Source organism: Mastomys coucha, unplaced genomic scaffold, assembly GCF_008632895.1.
Source record: "Mastomys coucha isolate ucsf_1 unplaced genomic scaffold, UCSF_Mcou_1 pScaffold18, whole genome shotgun sequence".
Classification (NCBI taxonomy): Eukaryota; Metazoa; Chordata; class Mammalia; order Rodentia; family Muridae; genus Mastomys; species Mastomys coucha.
Genome location: NW_022196900.1, coordinates 3908990 through 3927582, shown reverse-complemented (window position 1 = coordinate 3927582; position 18593 = coordinate 3908990). Strand labels below are relative to the sequence as shown.

General features: G+C 49.7%; 2 protein-coding genes across 8 annotated transcripts; both read left to right on the top strand.

Moving 5' to 3' along the window:
• The first annotated feature begins 898 nt into the window (after nucleotides 1-898).
• Nucleotides 899-4310, top strand: Stoml2 (stomatin like 2). Its single transcript, XM_031377172.1, has 10 exons — nucleotides 899-1043; nucleotides 1274-1411; nucleotides 1859-1958; nucleotides 2095-2153; nucleotides 2242-2343; nucleotides 2473-2607; nucleotides 2737-2881; nucleotides 3003-3082; nucleotides 3282-3410; nucleotides 4040-4310. Exons 1-10 carry the CDS (start codon nucleotides 999-1001, stop codon nucleotides 4166-4168), a joined length of 1062 nt encoding a protein of 353 aa, XP_031233032.1. The 5' UTR covers nucleotides 899-998; the 3' UTR covers nucleotides 4169-4310.
• On the top strand, nucleotides 4308-14582 carry Pigo (phosphatidylinositol glycan anchor biosynthesis class O). 7 transcript variants are annotated; one of them, XM_031377158.1, is made up of 12 exons: nucleotides 4308-4390; nucleotides 6485-6621; nucleotides 7308-7819; nucleotides 8754-8897; nucleotides 9088-9211; nucleotides 9800-9959; nucleotides 10405-10587; nucleotides 10792-12319; nucleotides 12762-12968; nucleotides 13154-13371; nucleotides 14004-14074; nucleotides 14192-14578. In XM_031377158.1, the coding sequence occupies exons 2-12, from the start codon at nucleotides 6560-6562 to the stop codon at nucleotides 14319-14321; spliced, it is 3339 nt and encodes a 1112-aa protein (XP_031233018.1). In that variant the 5' UTR covers nucleotides 4308-4390; nucleotides 6485-6559; the 3' UTR covers nucleotides 14322-14578. The 7 variants fall into 7 exon arrangements, with proteins under 7 accessions (XP_031233018.1, XP_031233021.1, XP_031233024.1 ...); XM_031377160.1 differs by lacking the exon at nucleotides 4308-4390 and adding an exon at nucleotides 6944-7114 and having other exon boundaries at nucleotides 6507-6621; nucleotides 14192-14582; XM_031377161.1 differs by lacking the exon at nucleotides 4308-4390 and having other exon boundaries at nucleotides 4428-6621; nucleotides 7386-7819.
• The last annotated feature ends 4011 nt before the right edge of the window (nucleotides 14583-18593 follow it).

Genomic DNA, 18593 nt, shown 5'->3' with positions numbered 1-18593 from the left:
GAGATGTGGAGCCTAAAGGGAGCTGGAAATCTGGCAACAGGCTCCAACTCATGAGACCGTAGGCTAGAATGAGCTGAGTTTTGGATTGTAGTCTTGTTCCTTTACATATAAGGTGCTGGGGGCTGGGTGGGTAAAGTGAAGCTACTGAAGCTAAACTCTGAGAATCTGGATTCTTACAGTGATTCTGTAGCTTAGCCCCTCAGAACCTCAGTGTCCATACAGGTAAAACGATGATGATTATGATGATGACGATACGGGCCTCTTAAAACTTGTATTTGAGAGAGTGTCAGAGACCTGAGCAAGGTGACATGTTCCAGACAAAAATGAAAGGTTGAGGCTCTTTGTTGCCCTCTGTATGTAAGGGGATCAGGCCTGACCATTTCTGGCTCAGAAAAAAAAAAAATGAAAAAGAGCTTTTGATGCCTTGGGAAAAGAGAGAAGAGAGAAATCACCGCCCAGTCTTAAGGCAGAGTTAGGCCTCCTGGTTACCATGACAACGGGAATGGGGTCAGTCCCCAGTGGGAGAGCTGGGCACAACAGCATGACTACCCAAGAATGTCACTATGGCAACCACAGGCAACTACTGAGCGCCCCATCCATTGTCGTTATGGTGACAGATTAAGGTAGTTAGTTATACACGAGCTGGAGGGTAAACTGAGTCACCGCTGTGGGTACAGAATTTGGTGGGCGGTGTTTCTGTACCACTTGCAGACAGACTGTTGCCTCGATATCAACCACAATGCCCAGGAGCTGCTTAGTTTTTGAGAGCCAGAACAAACTAGCACTCTCGGCCTCTCTCTTCAAAACCTACGTTTCCCGGGGAATGATTGGACGTACACCGACTAGTCGGGGTTCGGGGGAGGGGAAAGGTGGACTAAGACGCCGGAAGTACGTCGGGTGGAGTGGAACTGCCGAAGGAAGGGCTCGGGTTCAGGCTTCACGAGAGGCCGCTCTGCTCTACCTCTCGTTGGTTCCGGAGGTCGCTGAGGCTGTGGGAAATGCTGGCGCGCGCGGCGCGGGGCTCCGGAGCCCTTTTGCTGAGGGTGAGAACGAGGCAGCCTTCTTCAGAGGCTCGGGACCGAGATCACCTGGGTCTGCAGCTGGGAAGGAGTGGGATTCTAACTTTGGGGAAGGACTGGGGTCACAGGTCATGGTCCCCACGTGAGTCATTCTCCGGGGATCCTTGGGGGGTGTCGAGGTTTAGGGAGATGCCTTCCGGAGAGGGACCGAGGGTTCCGCGGCGCGCCCTCAGCCTATTCTCGTCTTTCTTCAGGGCTCCGTGCAGGCTTCTGGCCGCGTTCCGCGCCGCGCCTCCTCTGGACTGCCCCGAAACACCGTGATACTGTTTGTGCCTCAGCAGGAGGCCTGGGTGGTGGAGCGAATGGGCCGATTCCACCGGATCCTGGAACCTGTGAGAACCTCCCACCTTCAGCCAGCCAAGTCATCTGATCTCTTACTTATGTGGGAGTGGGACTTCTTTGGGGCCTGTCTGCACTTTTAACCAGCGGGAACCAATGCTAGCAGAGAGAGCCCAGTTTCCTGAACATCACATCCGTGTTTCCCTGCTTTCCTATTACCTTAACGACACACAGGCTTCATTCCGGGAGCTACCACACTCTTAGCCCTACTTGTCTGCAGTTCTTGATGGCTTCCATTCCGTTGAAATTCAGAGGCCTACTCTTTCATTCTCGAACTCTTAGGTTTCCCTAGCAATGACACCTCGGCCTTTGAGATGTGTCTTGGTAGGAGGCATTGCTTGTCCATGTTCTATACATGACTTACTACTTACTCCAGGCTTAGCTTAGATTTCAAGTTTGTTACCCTCACTCTTCTGAGAATCTATGGCTCCTCTTCCCAGGGCTTGAATGTCCTCATCCCCGTGTTAGACCGAATCCGGTATGTGCAGAGTCTCAAGGAAATTGTCATCAACGTGCCTGAGCAGTCAGCTGTAACTCTTGGTGAGAGAGATGGGGTGACAGGGATGTGCTAAGTGTATTAGGATGTGGTTGCTGTAGATCCAGGGCTTAGGCGAAAGAGCTGCTTGGGACTTAGAGGCCTGACCCTCCTCTTTTTCTCTTCTGTTTGCTCCTGCAGACAATGTAACTCTACAAATAGATGGAGTCCTTTATCTGCGCATCATGGATCCTTACAAGGTATCGGCCCTGGGTTTATCTAGTCTTCTGAATTGCCTCTCCTTAAAATCCTGCCTCTTCAGTTCTTATCCTATACCTGCTCTTTTAGGCAAGTTATGGTGTAGAAGACCCTGAGTATGCTGTCACTCAGTTAGCTCAGACGACTATGAGATCAGAGCTTGGCAAACTCTCTCTGGACAAAGTTTTTCGGGTAAGCGGGTCTGGGCCTGAGTAAGGGCTTAAGGGCACATAGTGTCAAAAATCTTTTGTGGAGAACTGGGTGAGTTTAGGCTCTTGATAGGTACATTGACTTGTGCTGCTCACATGTCTGTCCCTCTAGGAGCGCGAGTCCCTGAACGCCAACATTGTGGATGCCATCAACCAGGCTGCTGACTGCTGGGGTATTCGATGCCTGCGGTATGAGATCAAGGATATCCATGTGCCACCTCGAGTGAAAGAGTCTATGCAGATGCAGGTGGGGAAACACTTCTGGGTACTCCAGTTCTGTTGGGACTAGAACCCCCTATTGTGGTAGATAGAGTTGTAAGTCCTGGTTAGGAGTTTCTCCTGGCTTCTTCTTGATGGGGATCATTGGGGCTTCCAGGTAGAGGCAGAGCGCCGGAAGCGGGCCACAGTTCTAGAGTCTGAAGGGACACGAGAGTCAGCTATCAATGTGGCAGAGGGGAAGAAGCAGGCCCAGATTCTGGCCTCTGAAGCGGAAAAGGCTGAACAGATAAATCAGGCAGCAGGTGAGCAGTGGGTTAGAGGCAGAGGGAGGAGCAAAGCTCGGGGCTCTAAAGGTAAGGGCTGGGACAGAAGCTTTGGGCTTCTCTGATTTCAGGGTGTTTTGTTTTGTTTTGTTTCTTTTAGGAGAAGCCAGTGCAGTTTTGGCCAAGGCTAAAGCTAAAGCTGAAGCGATCCGAATTCTGGCTGGGGCTCTGACTCAACATGTAAGAGGCTGATGGGTGGGGATGGGGGTGGGAATAGGCAGTAGAAGGACTTCTCTCTTCTATCCTTGTCGGGAGTTCCTGACACTGTGGCTCCATTAAGCCAGATTATGTGAGCTTTGTGTTAGGATTTGTATAGCCCTTTTTCCAGGAAAATAACCTGTCTCTTCTCTCCCCAAATCTCTGACCACTGTGGCAATAGAATGGAGATGCAGCAGCTTCGCTGACTGTAGCTGAGCAGTACGTCAGCGCATTCTCCAAACTGGCCAAGGATTCCAACACAGTCCTGCTGCCCTCCAATCCCAGCGATGTCACGAGTATGGTGGCTCAGGTTAGAGCTCTCTGAAGATAAGCATACATTAACTGTGTTGGGAGCTAAGAATGAATGTTTCCACTAACTCCCGCAGATACCTCTGTCAGGGTTGTGAGTCACCCAGTTTGGTGTAAGAGTCTTAGGATTGTTTGCAAGGCTTAGAGAACTAAGGCTTGAAGGATAAGAAAAAACCAAGGGGCTGGGTGTGATGATGCATGCCTGCAATACCACGGCTCAGGAGGAGATGTTCACAAGTTAGAGGCCACTTAGGCTACACAGTGCAACCTTGCCTTAAAGAGAAAGAAAGAAAAAGAAAAGAAAAAGAAGAGAAGAAAAGGATAAAGAAAAACTAAAGCCAGGTGTTGGTGGAAAAGGATGATAAAAACTAAAGCCAGGTGTTGGTGGCATATAACTTTAATCCGGGGGCATGGGTAAGTGGAGTTTTTTGAGTTTGAGGCCACCCTGATCTACAGAGTGAGTTCTAGGACAGCTAGGACTACACAGAGAAACCCTGTCTCAAAAAAGAAAGAAAGGAAGGGAAAAAGAGAAAAAAAGAAAAGAACAAGAGTTTTTTTGCCCCTTTGTGTGGTTTGGGACAAAGCTGCAAAGTGTTCTCATGGTTCTTTCTCTCTTGTCCTCCTCCTCAGGCCATGGGTGTCTATGGGGCTCTCACCAAAGCCCCAGGGCCCGGAGCCCAGAACTCCAGCGAGAGCAGAAGAGATGTCCAGGCTACAGACACAAGTATTGAAGAACTGGGTAGAGTCAAGCTCAGTTAGTAGCGATGACTTGGCCAGGGAGTCTAGGGACCGGGAGCAGCACTCTCAGATTCTGCCTCTAGCCCCCGGCCAAAGTTTAGTTTTTATTTTTTTATTTGAACTTAGTAATCATGTAATAAACTCACCAGTGGCAAATCAGAAACTGTCCTCATTGATTGGGGGATGAAGTTAGGAAAATCACTCGGGTTGTCATTGGAAGTCCACTCCTACCCTTCAGTCCAGGTAGGTCTGAGGATTAACTTCACATGAAATGAAATCATCCTGTCTTCAGGAGAAACCTTTGCTGTCTGGGGATTAAAGTATGTGTCTGCTGAACTGCCAGCTGCAGCATTGCCCCCTCCTGCTAAGTGGTGAAGGTGTTTGGGGGCACGTGGGAAAGAGACTGCCTTGGCGTTATGGTCGTTTGGCGGTCTTAAAGGGCTGGGCGGTGGTGGCGCACACTTTTAATCCCAGCACTTGGGAGGCAGAGGCAGGTGGATTTCTGAGTTCGAGGCCAGCCTGGTCTACAGAGTGAGTTCCAGGACAGCCAGGGCTATACAGAAAAACCCTGTCTCGAAAAACCCAAAAAAAAAAAAAAGAAAAAAGATGTTGACTAGGGTTCACAAAAGCAGGTGAGAAATGGCCGTGGCGATGCAGACCTAGCAGGACTGTGAGATCAAGGCCAACTTGAAGTACTTAGTGAGACTCTCTCTCAAAGGAGCAGCAACAAAATTTGAACCCCAGAGGTGTCTGCTTTCACAGAATCCAGGTCAGGTTGGAAATACAGGGAAGCAGAGAGTGGTCGAAAGTCATAAACAGGGCTGGAAAGTGAGCTCCGTGGGTAAAGCCTCTTGCTGTGCAGTCAAATGACCTGAATTGGATCCATTATTTGTAAGTCACAGTGCTCTGGTGAGGGGACTAATCCAAGCTGAGAGTTCCAGGAAACCTTACTGAAAATTATACTTGCGCTCGGAGATGAAGGAGAGGAAAGAGACCCATTTGGTGATTTAGAAATGAAGGGGTCCAGAGTTTACAGATGCCCAGAGGCAGAGCATATCTGGCTTATAAACACGAGAGCAAAGAAACTACTGTGGCTGGAACAGTTACCAGAAGCAAAGCAGCAGCAACTAGATGTATTTAAAGGGGAAGAAGAACTTAAGTGTGGATTTGTAGGACCCTGTAGGTAGGTGTCTCACCTTTACTAAGACAAAAGTTGTTTTTTCCTACTGAGATACAACTCACATACCATACAGATAGCCCATTTTATTGTTTTCTAGAGCTAGCGTCACTGTGTGTAGCCCAGGTTGGTTGTATGCATGTGACATAACTCGCCTTCACCTCCCAAGTGCTACCATACTCCATCAGCTTACCCACTTCATGTTTGGGGCTTTGGGGTTATTTTCTGGGATTTTGGTTGGTTGTTTGCTTTGGGTTTTCAAGACAGGGTTCTCAATGTAGCCTTGGCTAGAAGTAGCTCTCTGACCAGGCTTGGAACTCCGAGAGATCTGCCTGCCTCTGCCTTCCAGAGTGCTGGGATTAAAGGCACGTGCTACGCTCATGTTAGGTTTTTAGTTATTTACTGTTTTTGAGATAGTGTCTCCTGTATCCCTGGCTGGCCCCAGACTAACTATGGAGTCAAGGATGATCTTGATGGTTTTTCCTGCCTCTGCCTCCCAAGTGCTGGCATTTCAGATGTGTGCAGCTGTACTAGGTTTTCTAAAGTGCTAAAGATCATGCTGGGTTAGCCCAGGTTTTTGCAAATGCTAAGCAAACTCTGTCAGTTGGGATTAAAGGTGTTTGCCACCACCACCACCTGTCATGTATAGGTTTTTATTTAAATGTATTTTTAAAGACAAGTTTTAATTTATTTTGGTGTCTTCGTCTGTCTTTTTTGTTACTGTGATAAAATGCTCTTGACAAGAACATCTAAAGGAGATAGTTAGCAAACAATTTCAGGTTTACAGTCCATCACAGTAGGGAAGTCATAGCAGTACGATCTTGAAGCATGGGGCTGGAAAGATGGCAGTGATTAAGAGCATGTACTACCGTTACTGAAGACCAACGTTTAGTTCCCAGCACCCAGACCTTTGTGTTGAAAAACAAACAAAATTGGACAGTGAGTCTGGAGAGACTGCTTAGTGGCTAAAAGCAATTGTAGCACAAAGTACATTTGGTACAAACATATATATAAATAAATGCATACTTTAAAAATATGGACAGTGGTCCCTGAGCTTTTTTCTTTCATGTTTCTGTACATGCCCAGTCGTCCTCCCCCTCTCTTAGACTAGTACCTTGCCTCCATTTATGAGTTACTGAATCTCCTATCAAACTTTTCAGCCCTACTCCTTGTCGAATTTCCCCGCTGGTGCCGGCAGGCGGCGACAAATCTCCTGGTAGGGCGCTCTGTCAGGCATGGACACCTCTGTGGTGCCAGACTGCGAGCACTGCCGCTGCACTTCCGGGCGCGGATCCAGGTGAGCCAAGGTCTCCCGAGAATCCTCTGTTCCCGTCACCCCTAGTTACGGGTGCTTCAGCTTGCTGCCGGGGTGCCCAGCCTCCGAGTGAGCATGTCCAGGAGTTGGCTGGGTTCCCACCGGAGGAAACAGAGCTGCCGGGACTTCTGGATCCCCGCATAGCTCAATGGGCTCTATACCGGGGTTCCTGGGGACGTCGTCGTTCCTCGGGTTGTTGAGCCTGGCCGCCCGGAAGCGGAGCAAGACTCCTCCCCGTCGTCTCCTCGGTCCCCACCAGGCGGCGCCGTTTACTCAATCCAGTTATTCATGTGGTTGCTGTCAGGTGGCACCCTGGGAAGGTTGAGATAGTCCGAAGAGAGTCATTGAAATGGACTGTCAGAGAACAATCTACCTGCCATTTGGAATAGTCTTCCTCTAGACTTTGGTGTGACAGCATTAGATCTCTCGGTTGGATATGCACAGGTTCCTGTGCTCACCCCCAGAGCCTGAATCGGTAGGTGTAGCCTGGGCTCCAGGTTGAGATCTGTAGTCTCAGCCACTCTCCCTCAGATGGTAGAAACAGCCGGAATGAGTTAGCTATGATTTGTTTACGTCCTGAAGTTTATAGCAATAAGTCATTGTTGTTGGGCACTGTTTTGAGGGTCCATGGCTTCTTCACACCACAGTGAAATTCTCTTCTCTACCAGGATGCAGAAGATCTGTGTGCTCCTCTTCTTAGCCTGGGTCTGTTTTCTTTTCTATGCCGGCATTGCACTCTTCACCAGTGGTTTTCTTCTCACCCGTCTGGAGCTCACCAATCAAAGCAGTTGCCAAGAGCCCCCGGGCCCTGGTTCCCTGCCATGGGAGAGTCAAGGAAAGCCTGGGGCCTGCTGGATGCCCTCCCGCTTCTCCAGGGTTGTTTTGGTGCTGATAGATGCTCTGCGGTTTGACTTTGCCCAGCCTCAGCGCTCGAGTGTGCCTGGGGAACCTCCTGTCTCCGTGCCTTTTCTGGGAAAATTAGGTTCCTTGCAGAGGATCCTAGAGAGCCAACCCCACCATGCCCGGCTGTACCAGTCTCAGGTGGATCCCCCCACAACCACCATGCAGCGTCTGAAGGCTCTCACCACCGGCTCGCTGCCTACTTTTATTGATGCTGGCAGTAACTTTGCCAGCCATGCTATAGTGGAAGATAATCTCATCCTGCAGCTCAACAATGCAGGTCAGTGTGTGCCCCTTTGGAGCCGGGTGTACCTGGCCTTGAGAGGTTAGGGAGCCAGGACTTCCGGTACACAGCTGTATATTTGGCTATGGTGTAGGGAAACTGGGAGTAGAAATAGATGGGACCTTGCTTGTGTTTTTGATTAGAAGCTTCTAATGTGCACAAAATGTTTGTTTTAACACATGGGAGCATCCACGTAAGGAAGAAATGAAGACAGGGACTTGCAAGGATGGAGAAAAGAGTAGAGGGATCCAAGTTGTGTTTACTTACTGCTTATGAAGAGAACAGGTCAAAGGCAGTGCATGGCACATGTGTCTTTAATCCCAGGCAGAGGTGAGGGGATCTCTGAGTTCCAGATTAGCCTGGTCTGTAGAGTGAGATAGATGTGTCTCAAAACAAGCAAGGTTCCATGCACGTCAGGGGATGCCCTAGGGCGGGAGCAGTAAGTAGCATGTCATTTGGTAGGACTGGGAATGACAGGTCTAGAAGGAATGTAGTTATCAGAGAAAGCGTCTTGGTGGAACATTCTAGGTGATGCTGAATGAATCCCTGTGCTTTGGGATGCGTGGTTGGGATTCCTATTGGATGTGTACACACACACACACACACACACACACACACACACACACACACACACACACAGTGTATAGTGTGAGTGAGCTCACAGGACATGGTATACTTACGGAGGTGAGAAGACAACTTTGGAAGTTGATTTTCTCCATGTACCCTGTGGGTTCTGAGTCTTGAAATCAAGTTGCCAGGCTTGGTGGCAAGGTCTTTTACCCACTGAGCTGTCGCACTCATCCTTCGGTTCTTTTGTTGCTTTTGTTTTCTGTTTGTTTTTTTTTTCCCTCTAGAGTCTTCTCTTGTAGTCTCCCCTGTTCTGGTTCTCACGTGAAGGCAGCTTGCCCTGATTCCCGCTTTGTCTCTACAGGAAGGCGTGTAGTCTTCATGGGAGACGATACCTGGAAAGACCTTTTCCCTGGAGCGTTTTCCCAAGCTTTCTTCTTCCCATCCTTCAATGTCAGAGACCTGCACACCGTGGATAACGGCATCTTAGAACACCTCTATCCTACCAGTGAGTAGGGAGACGCACTCAGTCCCTCACTGACCCGGGGAGCTGGGGAGGGCTCCTTTAGTCTGCAGAGTCTGGGACTGGCAGCCTGGGCTTGTATCGAGGGCGCAGAGGAGTGGCAAAGCCTGACCAGGTGAGGCGTGGGCTTTACCGCCCCCTGCTCCACCCCTGCTCAGTGTTCTCCCCTCCACAGTGGACAGTGGTGCATGGGATGTGCTGATCGCTCACTTCCTGGGTGTGGATCATTGTGGTCACAAGCATGGCCCTCACCACCCTGAAATGGCCAAGAAACTTAGCCAGATGGACCAGGTGATACAGTGAGTGCGGGGTGTTGGCTGGGGGCGTGGTTCGTATTTGAGAATCTCAGGACATAGGATCCCAAGAGGAGGAAAAAAAATCCTGTGTGGAGCTTGGATGAATTCTATGCATGTATGTATTTTGAGACAGGGTCTCATATGTAGCTTTGGCTGACGAGGAACTTGGACTATAAACCAGACCAGGTTGGACTCAAACTCATAGAGATGCACCTGCCTCAGTTTCCCAATGTTGGGATTAAAGGCATTCATTATGCCTGACTCTGATTTTTTTTTTTCCTGTTTTTTGAGACAGGGTTTCTCTGTGTAGCCCTGGCTATCCTAGAACTCACTTTGTAGACCGGGCTGGCCTCAAACTCAGAGATTCACCTGCCTCTGTCTCCCGAGTGCTGGGATTAAGGGCGCGTTCCTCCAGTGTCCTCCACCACTCAGCAGCTCTGAAATACTCTGGGCTACGGGGTCACGGCTGAAGAGGTGTAGTTTTGACAGAAGTTTAGACCCTGGTAGTGGAAGCCAATGGTGGGAGTGAATGGGCCTCTAAGAAGAATCTTAATTTCTCTCTGCCCTCTGACACATGTTCTCAACCCCCAGGAGACTTATAGAACACCTGGAGAATGACACACTGCTGGTGGTCGCTGGTGACCATGGGATGACTGTGAATGGGGACCATGGAGGTGACAGTGAGCTGGAGGTGTCAGCCACACTTTTCCTGTACAGTCCCACGGCCCTCTTCCCTAGTGTGCCACCAGAGGTAAGGCCTGGGTTGCACGTCTTCTGGTCTCCCTACATTGTAGGCTCCCCAAATCATGATCTGGTCCCGACTCTCATTTATTTTTATTTCTGTGTGTGATGAGGTAATCGCACATGTGTGTGCTGGTACTCATATTCTTGTGTGTGTGCAAGGAGGCAGAGGATGTTGGTGTTCTGCTCCAGCACTCTCCACCTTATTTTACTGAAACGGTGCCTCTCACTGAACCTGGAGCTATCCTGGAGGCCAGAAATCCTTAGTGCCCACAGCGGCACCAAGTTTTAGGCACTCGTGGTCACACCCAGCTTTATTTGAATAGATTCAGAGATCCACACATTTGCTTATGCAGCAAATGCTCGGTGAACCATCGCTCCAGATACCTCGTCCCACTATTCTTACCTGACTCTGAGGCCTGGGGAGGCCCTTGACACTTGACCTTCCCTTCTAGGAGCCAGAGGTTATTCCTCAGGTCAGCCTTGTGCCCACACTGGCACTGCTGCTAGGCCTGCCCATCCCATTTGGGAACATTGGGGAAGTGATGGCTGAGCTATTCTCAGGTGGAAGTGACACCTCCCGTCCTTACTCCTCTGCTCTAGCCCAAGTCTCGGCTCTCCACATCAATGCCCAGCAGGTAGGACGGAGCGCTAGACTTCTGGGTAACAAAGCGCAAGGACAAACACGATCCCATTGTCTTTGTTCTCGTACAAATGCCCGTTAGCCTCCCCTTCCCCCTTATCTTGGATAGAATTTGAGCCCCGGGATTCCTGATACCTTTTTCGTATGACACCTGTCATTACCTCCAGCCCCCGTTTGTATCTCTGGCCTTCTCTGCCAGGTGTCCCGGTTTCTTCATACCTACTCAGCTGCGACTCAGGATCTCCAAGCGAAAGAGCTTCATCGGCTGCAGACGCTCTTCTCCAGGGCCTCTGCGCGTTACCAGCACCTTCTGCGCGACTCCGGAGAGGCTGAGGCAGCGCTGAGCACGCTGACTGCTGAGTTCCAGCAGTTCCTGCGGGGAGCTCGGGCCCTGTGCATCGAGTCTTGGGCCCGCTTCTCTCTGGTCCGAATGGCAGGGGGTGCTGCGCTCTTGGCTGCTACCTGCCTTCTCTGCCTGCTTGCATCCCAGTTGGCAGTAGCCCCAGGCTTTCTCTTCCGCCCACTACTGCTAATACCTGTAGCCTGGGGCCTAACTTGGACCATACTGTTTGTTGGAGTCTCGGTAACTACTGGGTCCAAGATAGACTCAGTGGTTCTGGGGGCTGTGGCTGCAGCTGGTTCACTCCTCCCTTTTCTGTGGAAAGCTTGGGTTAGCTGGGGGTCTAAGAGGCCCCTGGCTCCCCTACTTCCTGTTCCTAGACCTGTCCTAATACTACTGCTCATCCGCTTGGCCACCTTCTTCTCTGACAGCTTCGTTGTCGCTGAGGCCAGGGCCGCCCCCTTCCTTCTGGGCTCTCTCATTCTCTTCCTGGTTGCTCAGCTTCACTGGGAGGGTCAGCTACTGCCACCCAAGCTGCTCACGACATCCCGCCTTGGCTCTTCTGCCCCAACAGCACCCCCACGGCACAGTGGCACACATGCCCTGTGGCTTGGAATTGGGTTGCTTTTATTTACAAGGCTAGCTGGGCTTTTTCACCGCTGCCCGGAAGAGACACCTGCCTGTCGCTCCTCTCCCTGGCTGAGTCCTCTGGCATCTATGGTGGGGAATCGAGCCAAGAATTTGTGGTACGGAGCTTGCGTGGGGGCACTGGTGGCCCTGTTAGTCGTCGTGCGCTTGTGGCTTCGCCGCTATGGTAATCTCAAGAGTCCCGAGCCCTCTGTGCTCTTTGTGCGCTGGGGGTTACCTCTCATGGTACTGGGCACGGCCGCCTACTGGGCACTGGCGTCAGGAGCAGAGGAAGCACCACCACGGCTCCGGGCCCTGGTTGCCGGGGCATCGGCTGTGCTGCCTCGGGCTGTGATGGGGCTGGCTGCCTCGGGACTCATGCTTCTGCTCTGGAGGCCTGTGACAGTGCTGGTGAAGGCTGGGGCTGCTACTTCAAGGACCAGGACTATCCTCACTCCTTTCTCAGGTCTCCCTACTTCCCAGGCTGACCTAGATTATGTGGTCCCACAAATCTACCGCCACATGCAGGAGGAGTTCCAGGGCCGGCTGGAGAGGACTAAAGCTCAGGGTACCATAACCGTGGCTGCCTATCAGTTGGGAAGTGTCTACTCAGCTGCTGTGGTCACAGCCCTCACCCTCCTGGCCTTCCCACTTCTGCTGTTGCATGTAGAGCGCATCAGCCTCGTGTTCCTGCTCCTGTTTCTGCAGAGCTTCCTTCTCCTGCACCTGCTGGCTGCTGGGACACCAGTCGCCACCCCTGGTGAGTACAGACCTTTGCCCTGAGGCATCTGGTCTTAGGGGGTGGTCTCTCACCCTGACAGAAGGAATGACTTCCCTTATCTGCCTTCACCATTGCCAATCCCCCTCCCGGAAGGAGGACTTCAGGACTCATTTTTTAGAGAAATGCTGTCTCTCAGTAAGCACGTTTCTTGATTATTTCAGTTACAAAAGTGATACATTGTGAATGTGTTATCACAGAGTGAGCACTTGGTGAGAAAGAGATTGAGCGCTGGTTTTGTGCTCTGATTTACAGTAGTGAGGGAATTAGAACAGCCGTATTGGCTATAGGGAAGTTTGGGGTAGCACATGACCGTGTACAAACAAACATGTGCTCAAGTACTTGGCGTGGATGATCCTGGCACAGTAGGGCTGCCAGTTGGAGAATGGGATGGAATTGTAAAGATGTCTCTCTTCTCTTCTAGGTCCTTTTACTGTGCTGTGGCAGGCAGTCTCAGCTTGGGTCCTTCTGGCAACCCAGACCTTCTACTCCACAGGCCACCAGCCTGTCTTTTCAGCAATTCATTGGCATGCAGCCTTCGTGGGCTTCCCGGATGGCCATGGCTCTTCTACCTGGTTGCCTGCCTTACTAGTGGGAGCTAACACCTTTGCCTCCCATCTCCTCTTTGCAGGTACCTCTCTGTTTTCCCTCCCTGACTTCTGTTGACTCCTGCACCGTGGGAAGCAAGGAAAACATTGGTTGTGGAGGGGAAGATCTGTTGGCTCTTTGCAGCCTAAGCCACCTAGGGTGGTTGGGGACCAGGGTGGACTGGCCCCAAGATCCTCCCTTGATGTCAGCTCTGTCCTCCGGAGGCAGTCGGTTGCCCACTGCTCCTGCTCTGGCCCTTCCTGTGTGAGCGTCAAGGGCCAAAGAACAGGCAGCCTCTCCCAGGAAGTGAGTCTGAGGCCAGAGTCAGGCCTGAGGAGGAGCAAGAGGAGCCACTGATGGAGATGCGCCTCCGGGATGCGCCTCATCACTTCAACGCAGCCCTGTTGCAGCTGGGCCTCAAGTACCTCTTTATCCTTGGAGCTCAGGTGGGTGTAGGGGAGAGCCCACAGAGCTAGTGACCTTTCCCTAAGTGTGCACTATATATACACTTCTTCTTTCTTAGTTTCCATGCCTTCGGGAAAGTCCCTTGATGGAGGTTCAGGAAAATGAAGCTATTGCTCAAACTGAGAGCTCAAATGGCAGATTCGAGACCTGGCCTGAGTTTTCTTATTCCAGTCCTGGATCATTTCTGTTCAGCAGTGTAGCTAAGGGCCCTGTTAGTTGCATTACAGATCCTGGAAAAGCTGATGTTATGATGGCCGGGGTTCTTTTCTAAACTGTGGTCTGGAGGCAGAAATTGTATTACTGATGTCTTCCTGTGATAGAGGGCAGAGTCTGAATGTCAACATTACGGATGGATAGTGACCTGCCTGCCTTCATATGAGTCAGGGCCTGGACTAGGACAAGCACTGGGTTTCTTGATTCCTATGCCAGGGTTTTTTTTTTTTTCCAGTGGCAAACATTGCTCTTCTCCTCTTTTTCCTCCTCTTCTTCATCTTTCTCTTCTTCGGCGTCTTCTTCCTTTTCCTCCTCCTCCTCTTATCTCTTGCCAGGCTCTATAGCAATTCCTCCTTGCCTTGCTTCCTCCAGAGTCACTGCCCCTCCTCTCTTCCCTCAGATTCTAGCCTGTGCCTTGGCAGCTTCCGTCCTCCGCAGACATCTCATGGTCTGGAAGGTGTTTGCTCCCAAGTAAGTGGGTTCACTGGACAGGAAAGATTCATGTCCTAGGTCGAGATGTTTTGCCTCTTTAGAGAAAGGCATTAGACCTATTGTCTGTGTCCTGAAGTACTCTACCTTTCTCCACAGGTTCATTTTTGAAGCCGTAGGTTTCATCGTGAGCAGTGTGGGACTTCTCCTGGGCATAGCATTGGTGATGCGAGTGGATGGCGCTGTGAGTTCCTGGTTCAAAAAACTAGTTCTGGCCCAGCAGAGGTAGCCCAGGTTGTGCATGTTGGTGCCTGGCCATGGAGAGAGCTGGGGACTAATCCGGCCTGACCTGTACTGGTGCTGGATATTCTGCAAGAGACTCCAATATGCCTCTTAAAGCACCCTGTAACCAGAGACTGCTCAACTCTGGGACTTTATTTATAACTGAGACTCTCCTGGACCCTGAGCCCTAGCTCCTGAGTCAGATACATCTGATGGACAACAGGGGCAGTCACCAAAGTGGAATAAAAGAACAATGTGAATGCTTGTATGTATCTAAGATCTGTGTGGTGCTCGCCAAGTCAGGCTCTCCTCTTAGCACGCATGAGGAGATGCGCCATCTCAGGCAGGGCAGGGCAGGGCAGGGCAGGGCTTACTGTGCCAGAGATTCTTTTGGCTTCACTGACCTCTGCCCAAATTGTTCTAGTTATCCCATTTGTCCTGCCCTCCACCTTGTTTGTTTTTGGTCATCTGTGCTTTAACTACTAGCGGAGAGGACAAGCCCAGCATCATGAAGCGCACACACGTTTGAACACACAGAACGTGTTTCTAACGCACAGTTTGAAGCACTATGTTTCTTCCTCTTGGTGTCCTTTCTGTTCACAACTGCAGAAGCCTTCCTCTAAGTTTTCAGCATATACCACCTTCATTGCATCGTTTTGCCTTTTTTTTTTTTAAGTTTTTTGAGACAGGATTTCTTGTGTAGTAGCCCTGGCTGTCCTGGAACTCACTCTGTAGACCAGGCTGGCCTCGAACTCAGAAATCCGCCTGCCTCTGCCTCCCAGGTGCTGGGATTAAAGGCGTGCACCACCACCGCCCGGTGCCTGACTCGTTTTGCCTTTTGATTATGCCTAAGTTAAAGCCAAAATGGAATGTAATGCTTCTCCTTTTTTTGAACGCTAGCTCACTATGTAAGCTCTAGCTGGTTTGGAACTCAGTATGTAGACTAAGCCAGCTTTGAACTCACAGACATCCACCTGCCTCTGCCTCCCAGTACTGAGAATAAAGGTGTGTATTCTGTATGCCTGGCTAACAATTTTCTTATATGTCCATCCTGTGCCTCCCTCTGTCTGACCACTCACATGTCAAGTTTAAAGTGTGAGTGTCCTGGAAATATCCACAAGCGGAGTTGGGAAGAGATTCTGGAGAGAAGGCTGGGACTGTGTTTGAGGTCTGAATGTGTTCTAATTAGGAGGAGATAGGACTTGTGTGTAGCAGGTGAACAGATTTTAAAACCTGGACAGATAGGTATAGTAGCACATACCTGGATCTCAGTACTTGGGAGGTGTAGGCAAGAGGATTTAGATCTCAAGGATACCCTCGGGTACATATTTAGTTGGAAGCCAGCCTGGGCTACATGAGACACTGTCTTAGAAAAAGAAAATTTTAGCCGGGTGGTGGTGGTGGCGTTGGCAGCGGCGGCGGCAGCAGCAGCGGCGGCGGCGGCGGCGGCGGCGGCGGAGGCGGCGGAGGCTGCGGCGGCAGCAGCAGCAGCAGCAGCAGCAGCAGCGCACACCTTTAATCCCAGCACTTGGGAGGCAGAGGTAGGCGGATTTTTGAGTTCGAGGCCAGTCTGGTCTACAGAGTGAGTTCCAGGACAGCCAGGACTATACAGAGAAACCCTGTCTCGAAAAACCAAAAAAAAAAAAAAAGAAAAAGAAAAATTTAGGGCTGGTGAGATGGCTCAGCGGGTAAGAGCACCAACTGCTCTTCCGACCAGTTGGTCCTGAGTTCAAATCCCAGCAACCACATAGTGGCTCACAACCACCTGTAATGAAATCTGAGGCCCTCTTCTGGTGCATCTGAACACAGCTACAGTGTACTTATATATAATAATAAATAAATCTTAAAAAATAAAAAAAAAAAAGAAAAGAAAAATTTAACAACTGAAGCTGGAGAGATGTCTCAGCAGTAAGAGCACTTGCTGTTCTTACCGAAGACACGGGTTTTATTCCCAGTATCCACATGCCTGTTCACAACCACTTGTAACTCCAGCTCTAGGGGATGTAGCATCCTCTTTTTGACTCCCATAGGCTCCTGCATGGGCAGAGTACACACACACACACACACACTCCAGTAGATAACAGTTTAAAGAAGGTTCAAGCTGTTAATAGCCATCAAACCCTAGTTTAGATGAAAAAAATATGTATTATTTGAGGCAAATTCATTGATGTTTGATTGCACTGACAGAAACAGGTTGGATAATACAAAGGAGAGAGGTTGGTTCCCAACTAGCTTATAAGATGAATTAGAAAAAAGAAACAAAAACCTGGCATGATGGGAAAGGCCTATGATGGTTGAGAGACAGCGTTAGGAAGATCTGGAGAGGTTCCTGACTACCTAGTCTATGCAGTGAGTTTCAGGCCAGCCAAGTTGAGGCACAGCTTTATTTTATTTTTATTTTTCTTAAAGATTTATTTATTTATTACATGTAAGTACACTGTAGCTGTCTTCAGACACACCAAAAGAGGGCATCCGATCTCATTACAGATGGTTGTGAGCCACCATATGGTTGCTGGGATTTGAACTCAGGACCTCTAGAAGAGCAGTTAGTGCTCTTAACCGCTGAGCCATCTCTCCAGCCACCGAGGCACAGTTTTAAAAGAAAATCCATTAGAAGTATATAACTGAATGGTTTTAATGTGTTTACAAAGTTGTGTAAGTATCCCTAAAATCAGTCCGTCAACTCAGAAGAAACTGTACCTTGTAGCTTCTGGAGATTCACTAGTCTTGCTTGGGAAAGGGCCCTGCAGAGCTAAAACTGGCTTTGAACTCAGTCTGGATCCTCCTCTCTCTTTATCCTAAGGTGTTGGAATGGTAGTCATGTGCCTGTGCCCTCCACACACATCCCCCTCCCCCCAACCTGTTTCCTGTCTGTATTTGCCTGCTGTGGGCATAAGATGAGATCCTCTCACAGGCATTTTTTCTTGACTAAAGTCTTTTTTTTTTTTTTTTTTTTTTTTTTTTTTTTTTTTTTTTTTTTTTTTTTTTGGTTTTTCCGAGACAGGGTTTCTCTGTGTAGCCCTGGCTGTCCTGGAACTCACTCTGTAGACCAGGCTGGCCTCGAACTCAGAAATCCGCCTGCCTCTGCCTCCAAGTGCTGGGATTAAAGGTATGCGCCACCACCGCCCGGCTAGTAATGAACTCTTAAAGATAAGCCTGCCTCTGTCTATAGAATAGTGGGATCAAAGGTGTGTATCACCAGTCCTGGCCCAAGTTGAGGGGGTGATATTTTTAAATAGGACTGAAACCTGCAGACATGTCCAACCTTTTGATATTGCAACAAAACTCATGCTTCAGAACTATATAATCAAGTTAGGAAAAATGCAAAACTAATCTCATAATGTTTTAAATAAGTTTATTATCTCATGTTGGGCCATACACATACCTGTGCTGAGCAAAAGTGACCTTCAGGCCAACTCACTCAGTAGAGAAACAAAGGGAAGAGAAGGGAGTGAGAAAGAGGAGATGTGGAGAGGCGGGTAGAGTAGTGTGCTCAAAGCATCATCTGTGCTCGGATGAAATTGTCCTTATGGAAACCAGTGCCGCGCACAGGAAGTGAAACCACTGAAAAATTTAAGGATATACATAACTATTTAAAGCAAAAACTTAAAAAAAAAAAAAGATTGCCATAGAAACTGGGCATGGTTGTGATCCCAGCAGCTGGAGGATTGAGGTGTGTTCGTAGTGAGCTCATGGAGACCCTATCTCAGAAGCAAAGCATAAGTCAAAGACCTGCTAGTCTGCCTTGTGAAGTCACCTGTAGCCCAGGCTGGCCTCCACCTGGTTGGTTTTATAGCCAAAGATGGCCTTGAACTCCTGATTCTTTGTCCTGCTCTTGAGTGCGGGATTACAGGCCTACAGCACATCACGGACTAATATTCCCTAAGCGTAAGGGCTCTGAGCTACATCTCCAGACGTGGGTTTCATGTCTGCATCTGGGTGACACCTGTTACTATACGGCTCTGACTCAGGCTCTAGTTGTGCACTTTCTTGAGGACCTGTGGAGTACTTGTCCTGTGCTTAGTAGAGAAGCGTCCATCCAGATCCTATGCCTATTTTTTCAGTTCTGCCACTGCTAGGTGAGGTGGCACATGCCTTTTCATCTGAGCACGTGGGAAGCTGAGGCAGGTGGATCTCTGTGAGTTTAAGGCTAGCCTGGTCTACCTAAAGAGTTCCAGGACAGCCAAGGGGGCACACAGTGAGACCTTGTTTCAAAAATCAAAAGAAAACAAACAATAAACATCCAAGGAAGAACTGCACCCGGGCATGCACACACACA

Coding starts and splice junctions, on each gene's coding strand:
- Pigo (XM_031377158.1), top strand. CDS start 6,560: ATGGACACCTCTGTGGTGCCAGACTGCGAGCACTGCCGCTGCACTTCC. Junction 7,820..8,753: donor CCTGCAGCTCAACAATGCAG/GTCAGTGTGTGC, acceptor TTGTCTCTACAG/GAAGGCGTGTAGTCTTCATG. Junction 12,320..12,761: donor GACACCAGTCGCCACCCCTG/GTGAGTACAGAC, acceptor CTTCTCTTCTAG/GTCCTTTTACTGTGCTGTGG.
- Stoml2 (XM_031377172.1), top strand. CDS start 999: ATGCTGGCGCGCGCGGCGCGGGGCTCCGGAGCCCTTTTGCTGAGG. Junction 1,044..1,273: donor CCGGAGCCCTTTTGCTGAGG/GTGAGAACGAGG, acceptor GTCTTTCTTCAG/GGCTCCGTGCAGGCTTCTGG. Junction 3,083..3,281: donor CTGGGGCTCTGACTCAACAT/GTAAGAGGCTGA, acceptor CTGTGGCAATAG/AATGGAGATGCAGCAGCTTC.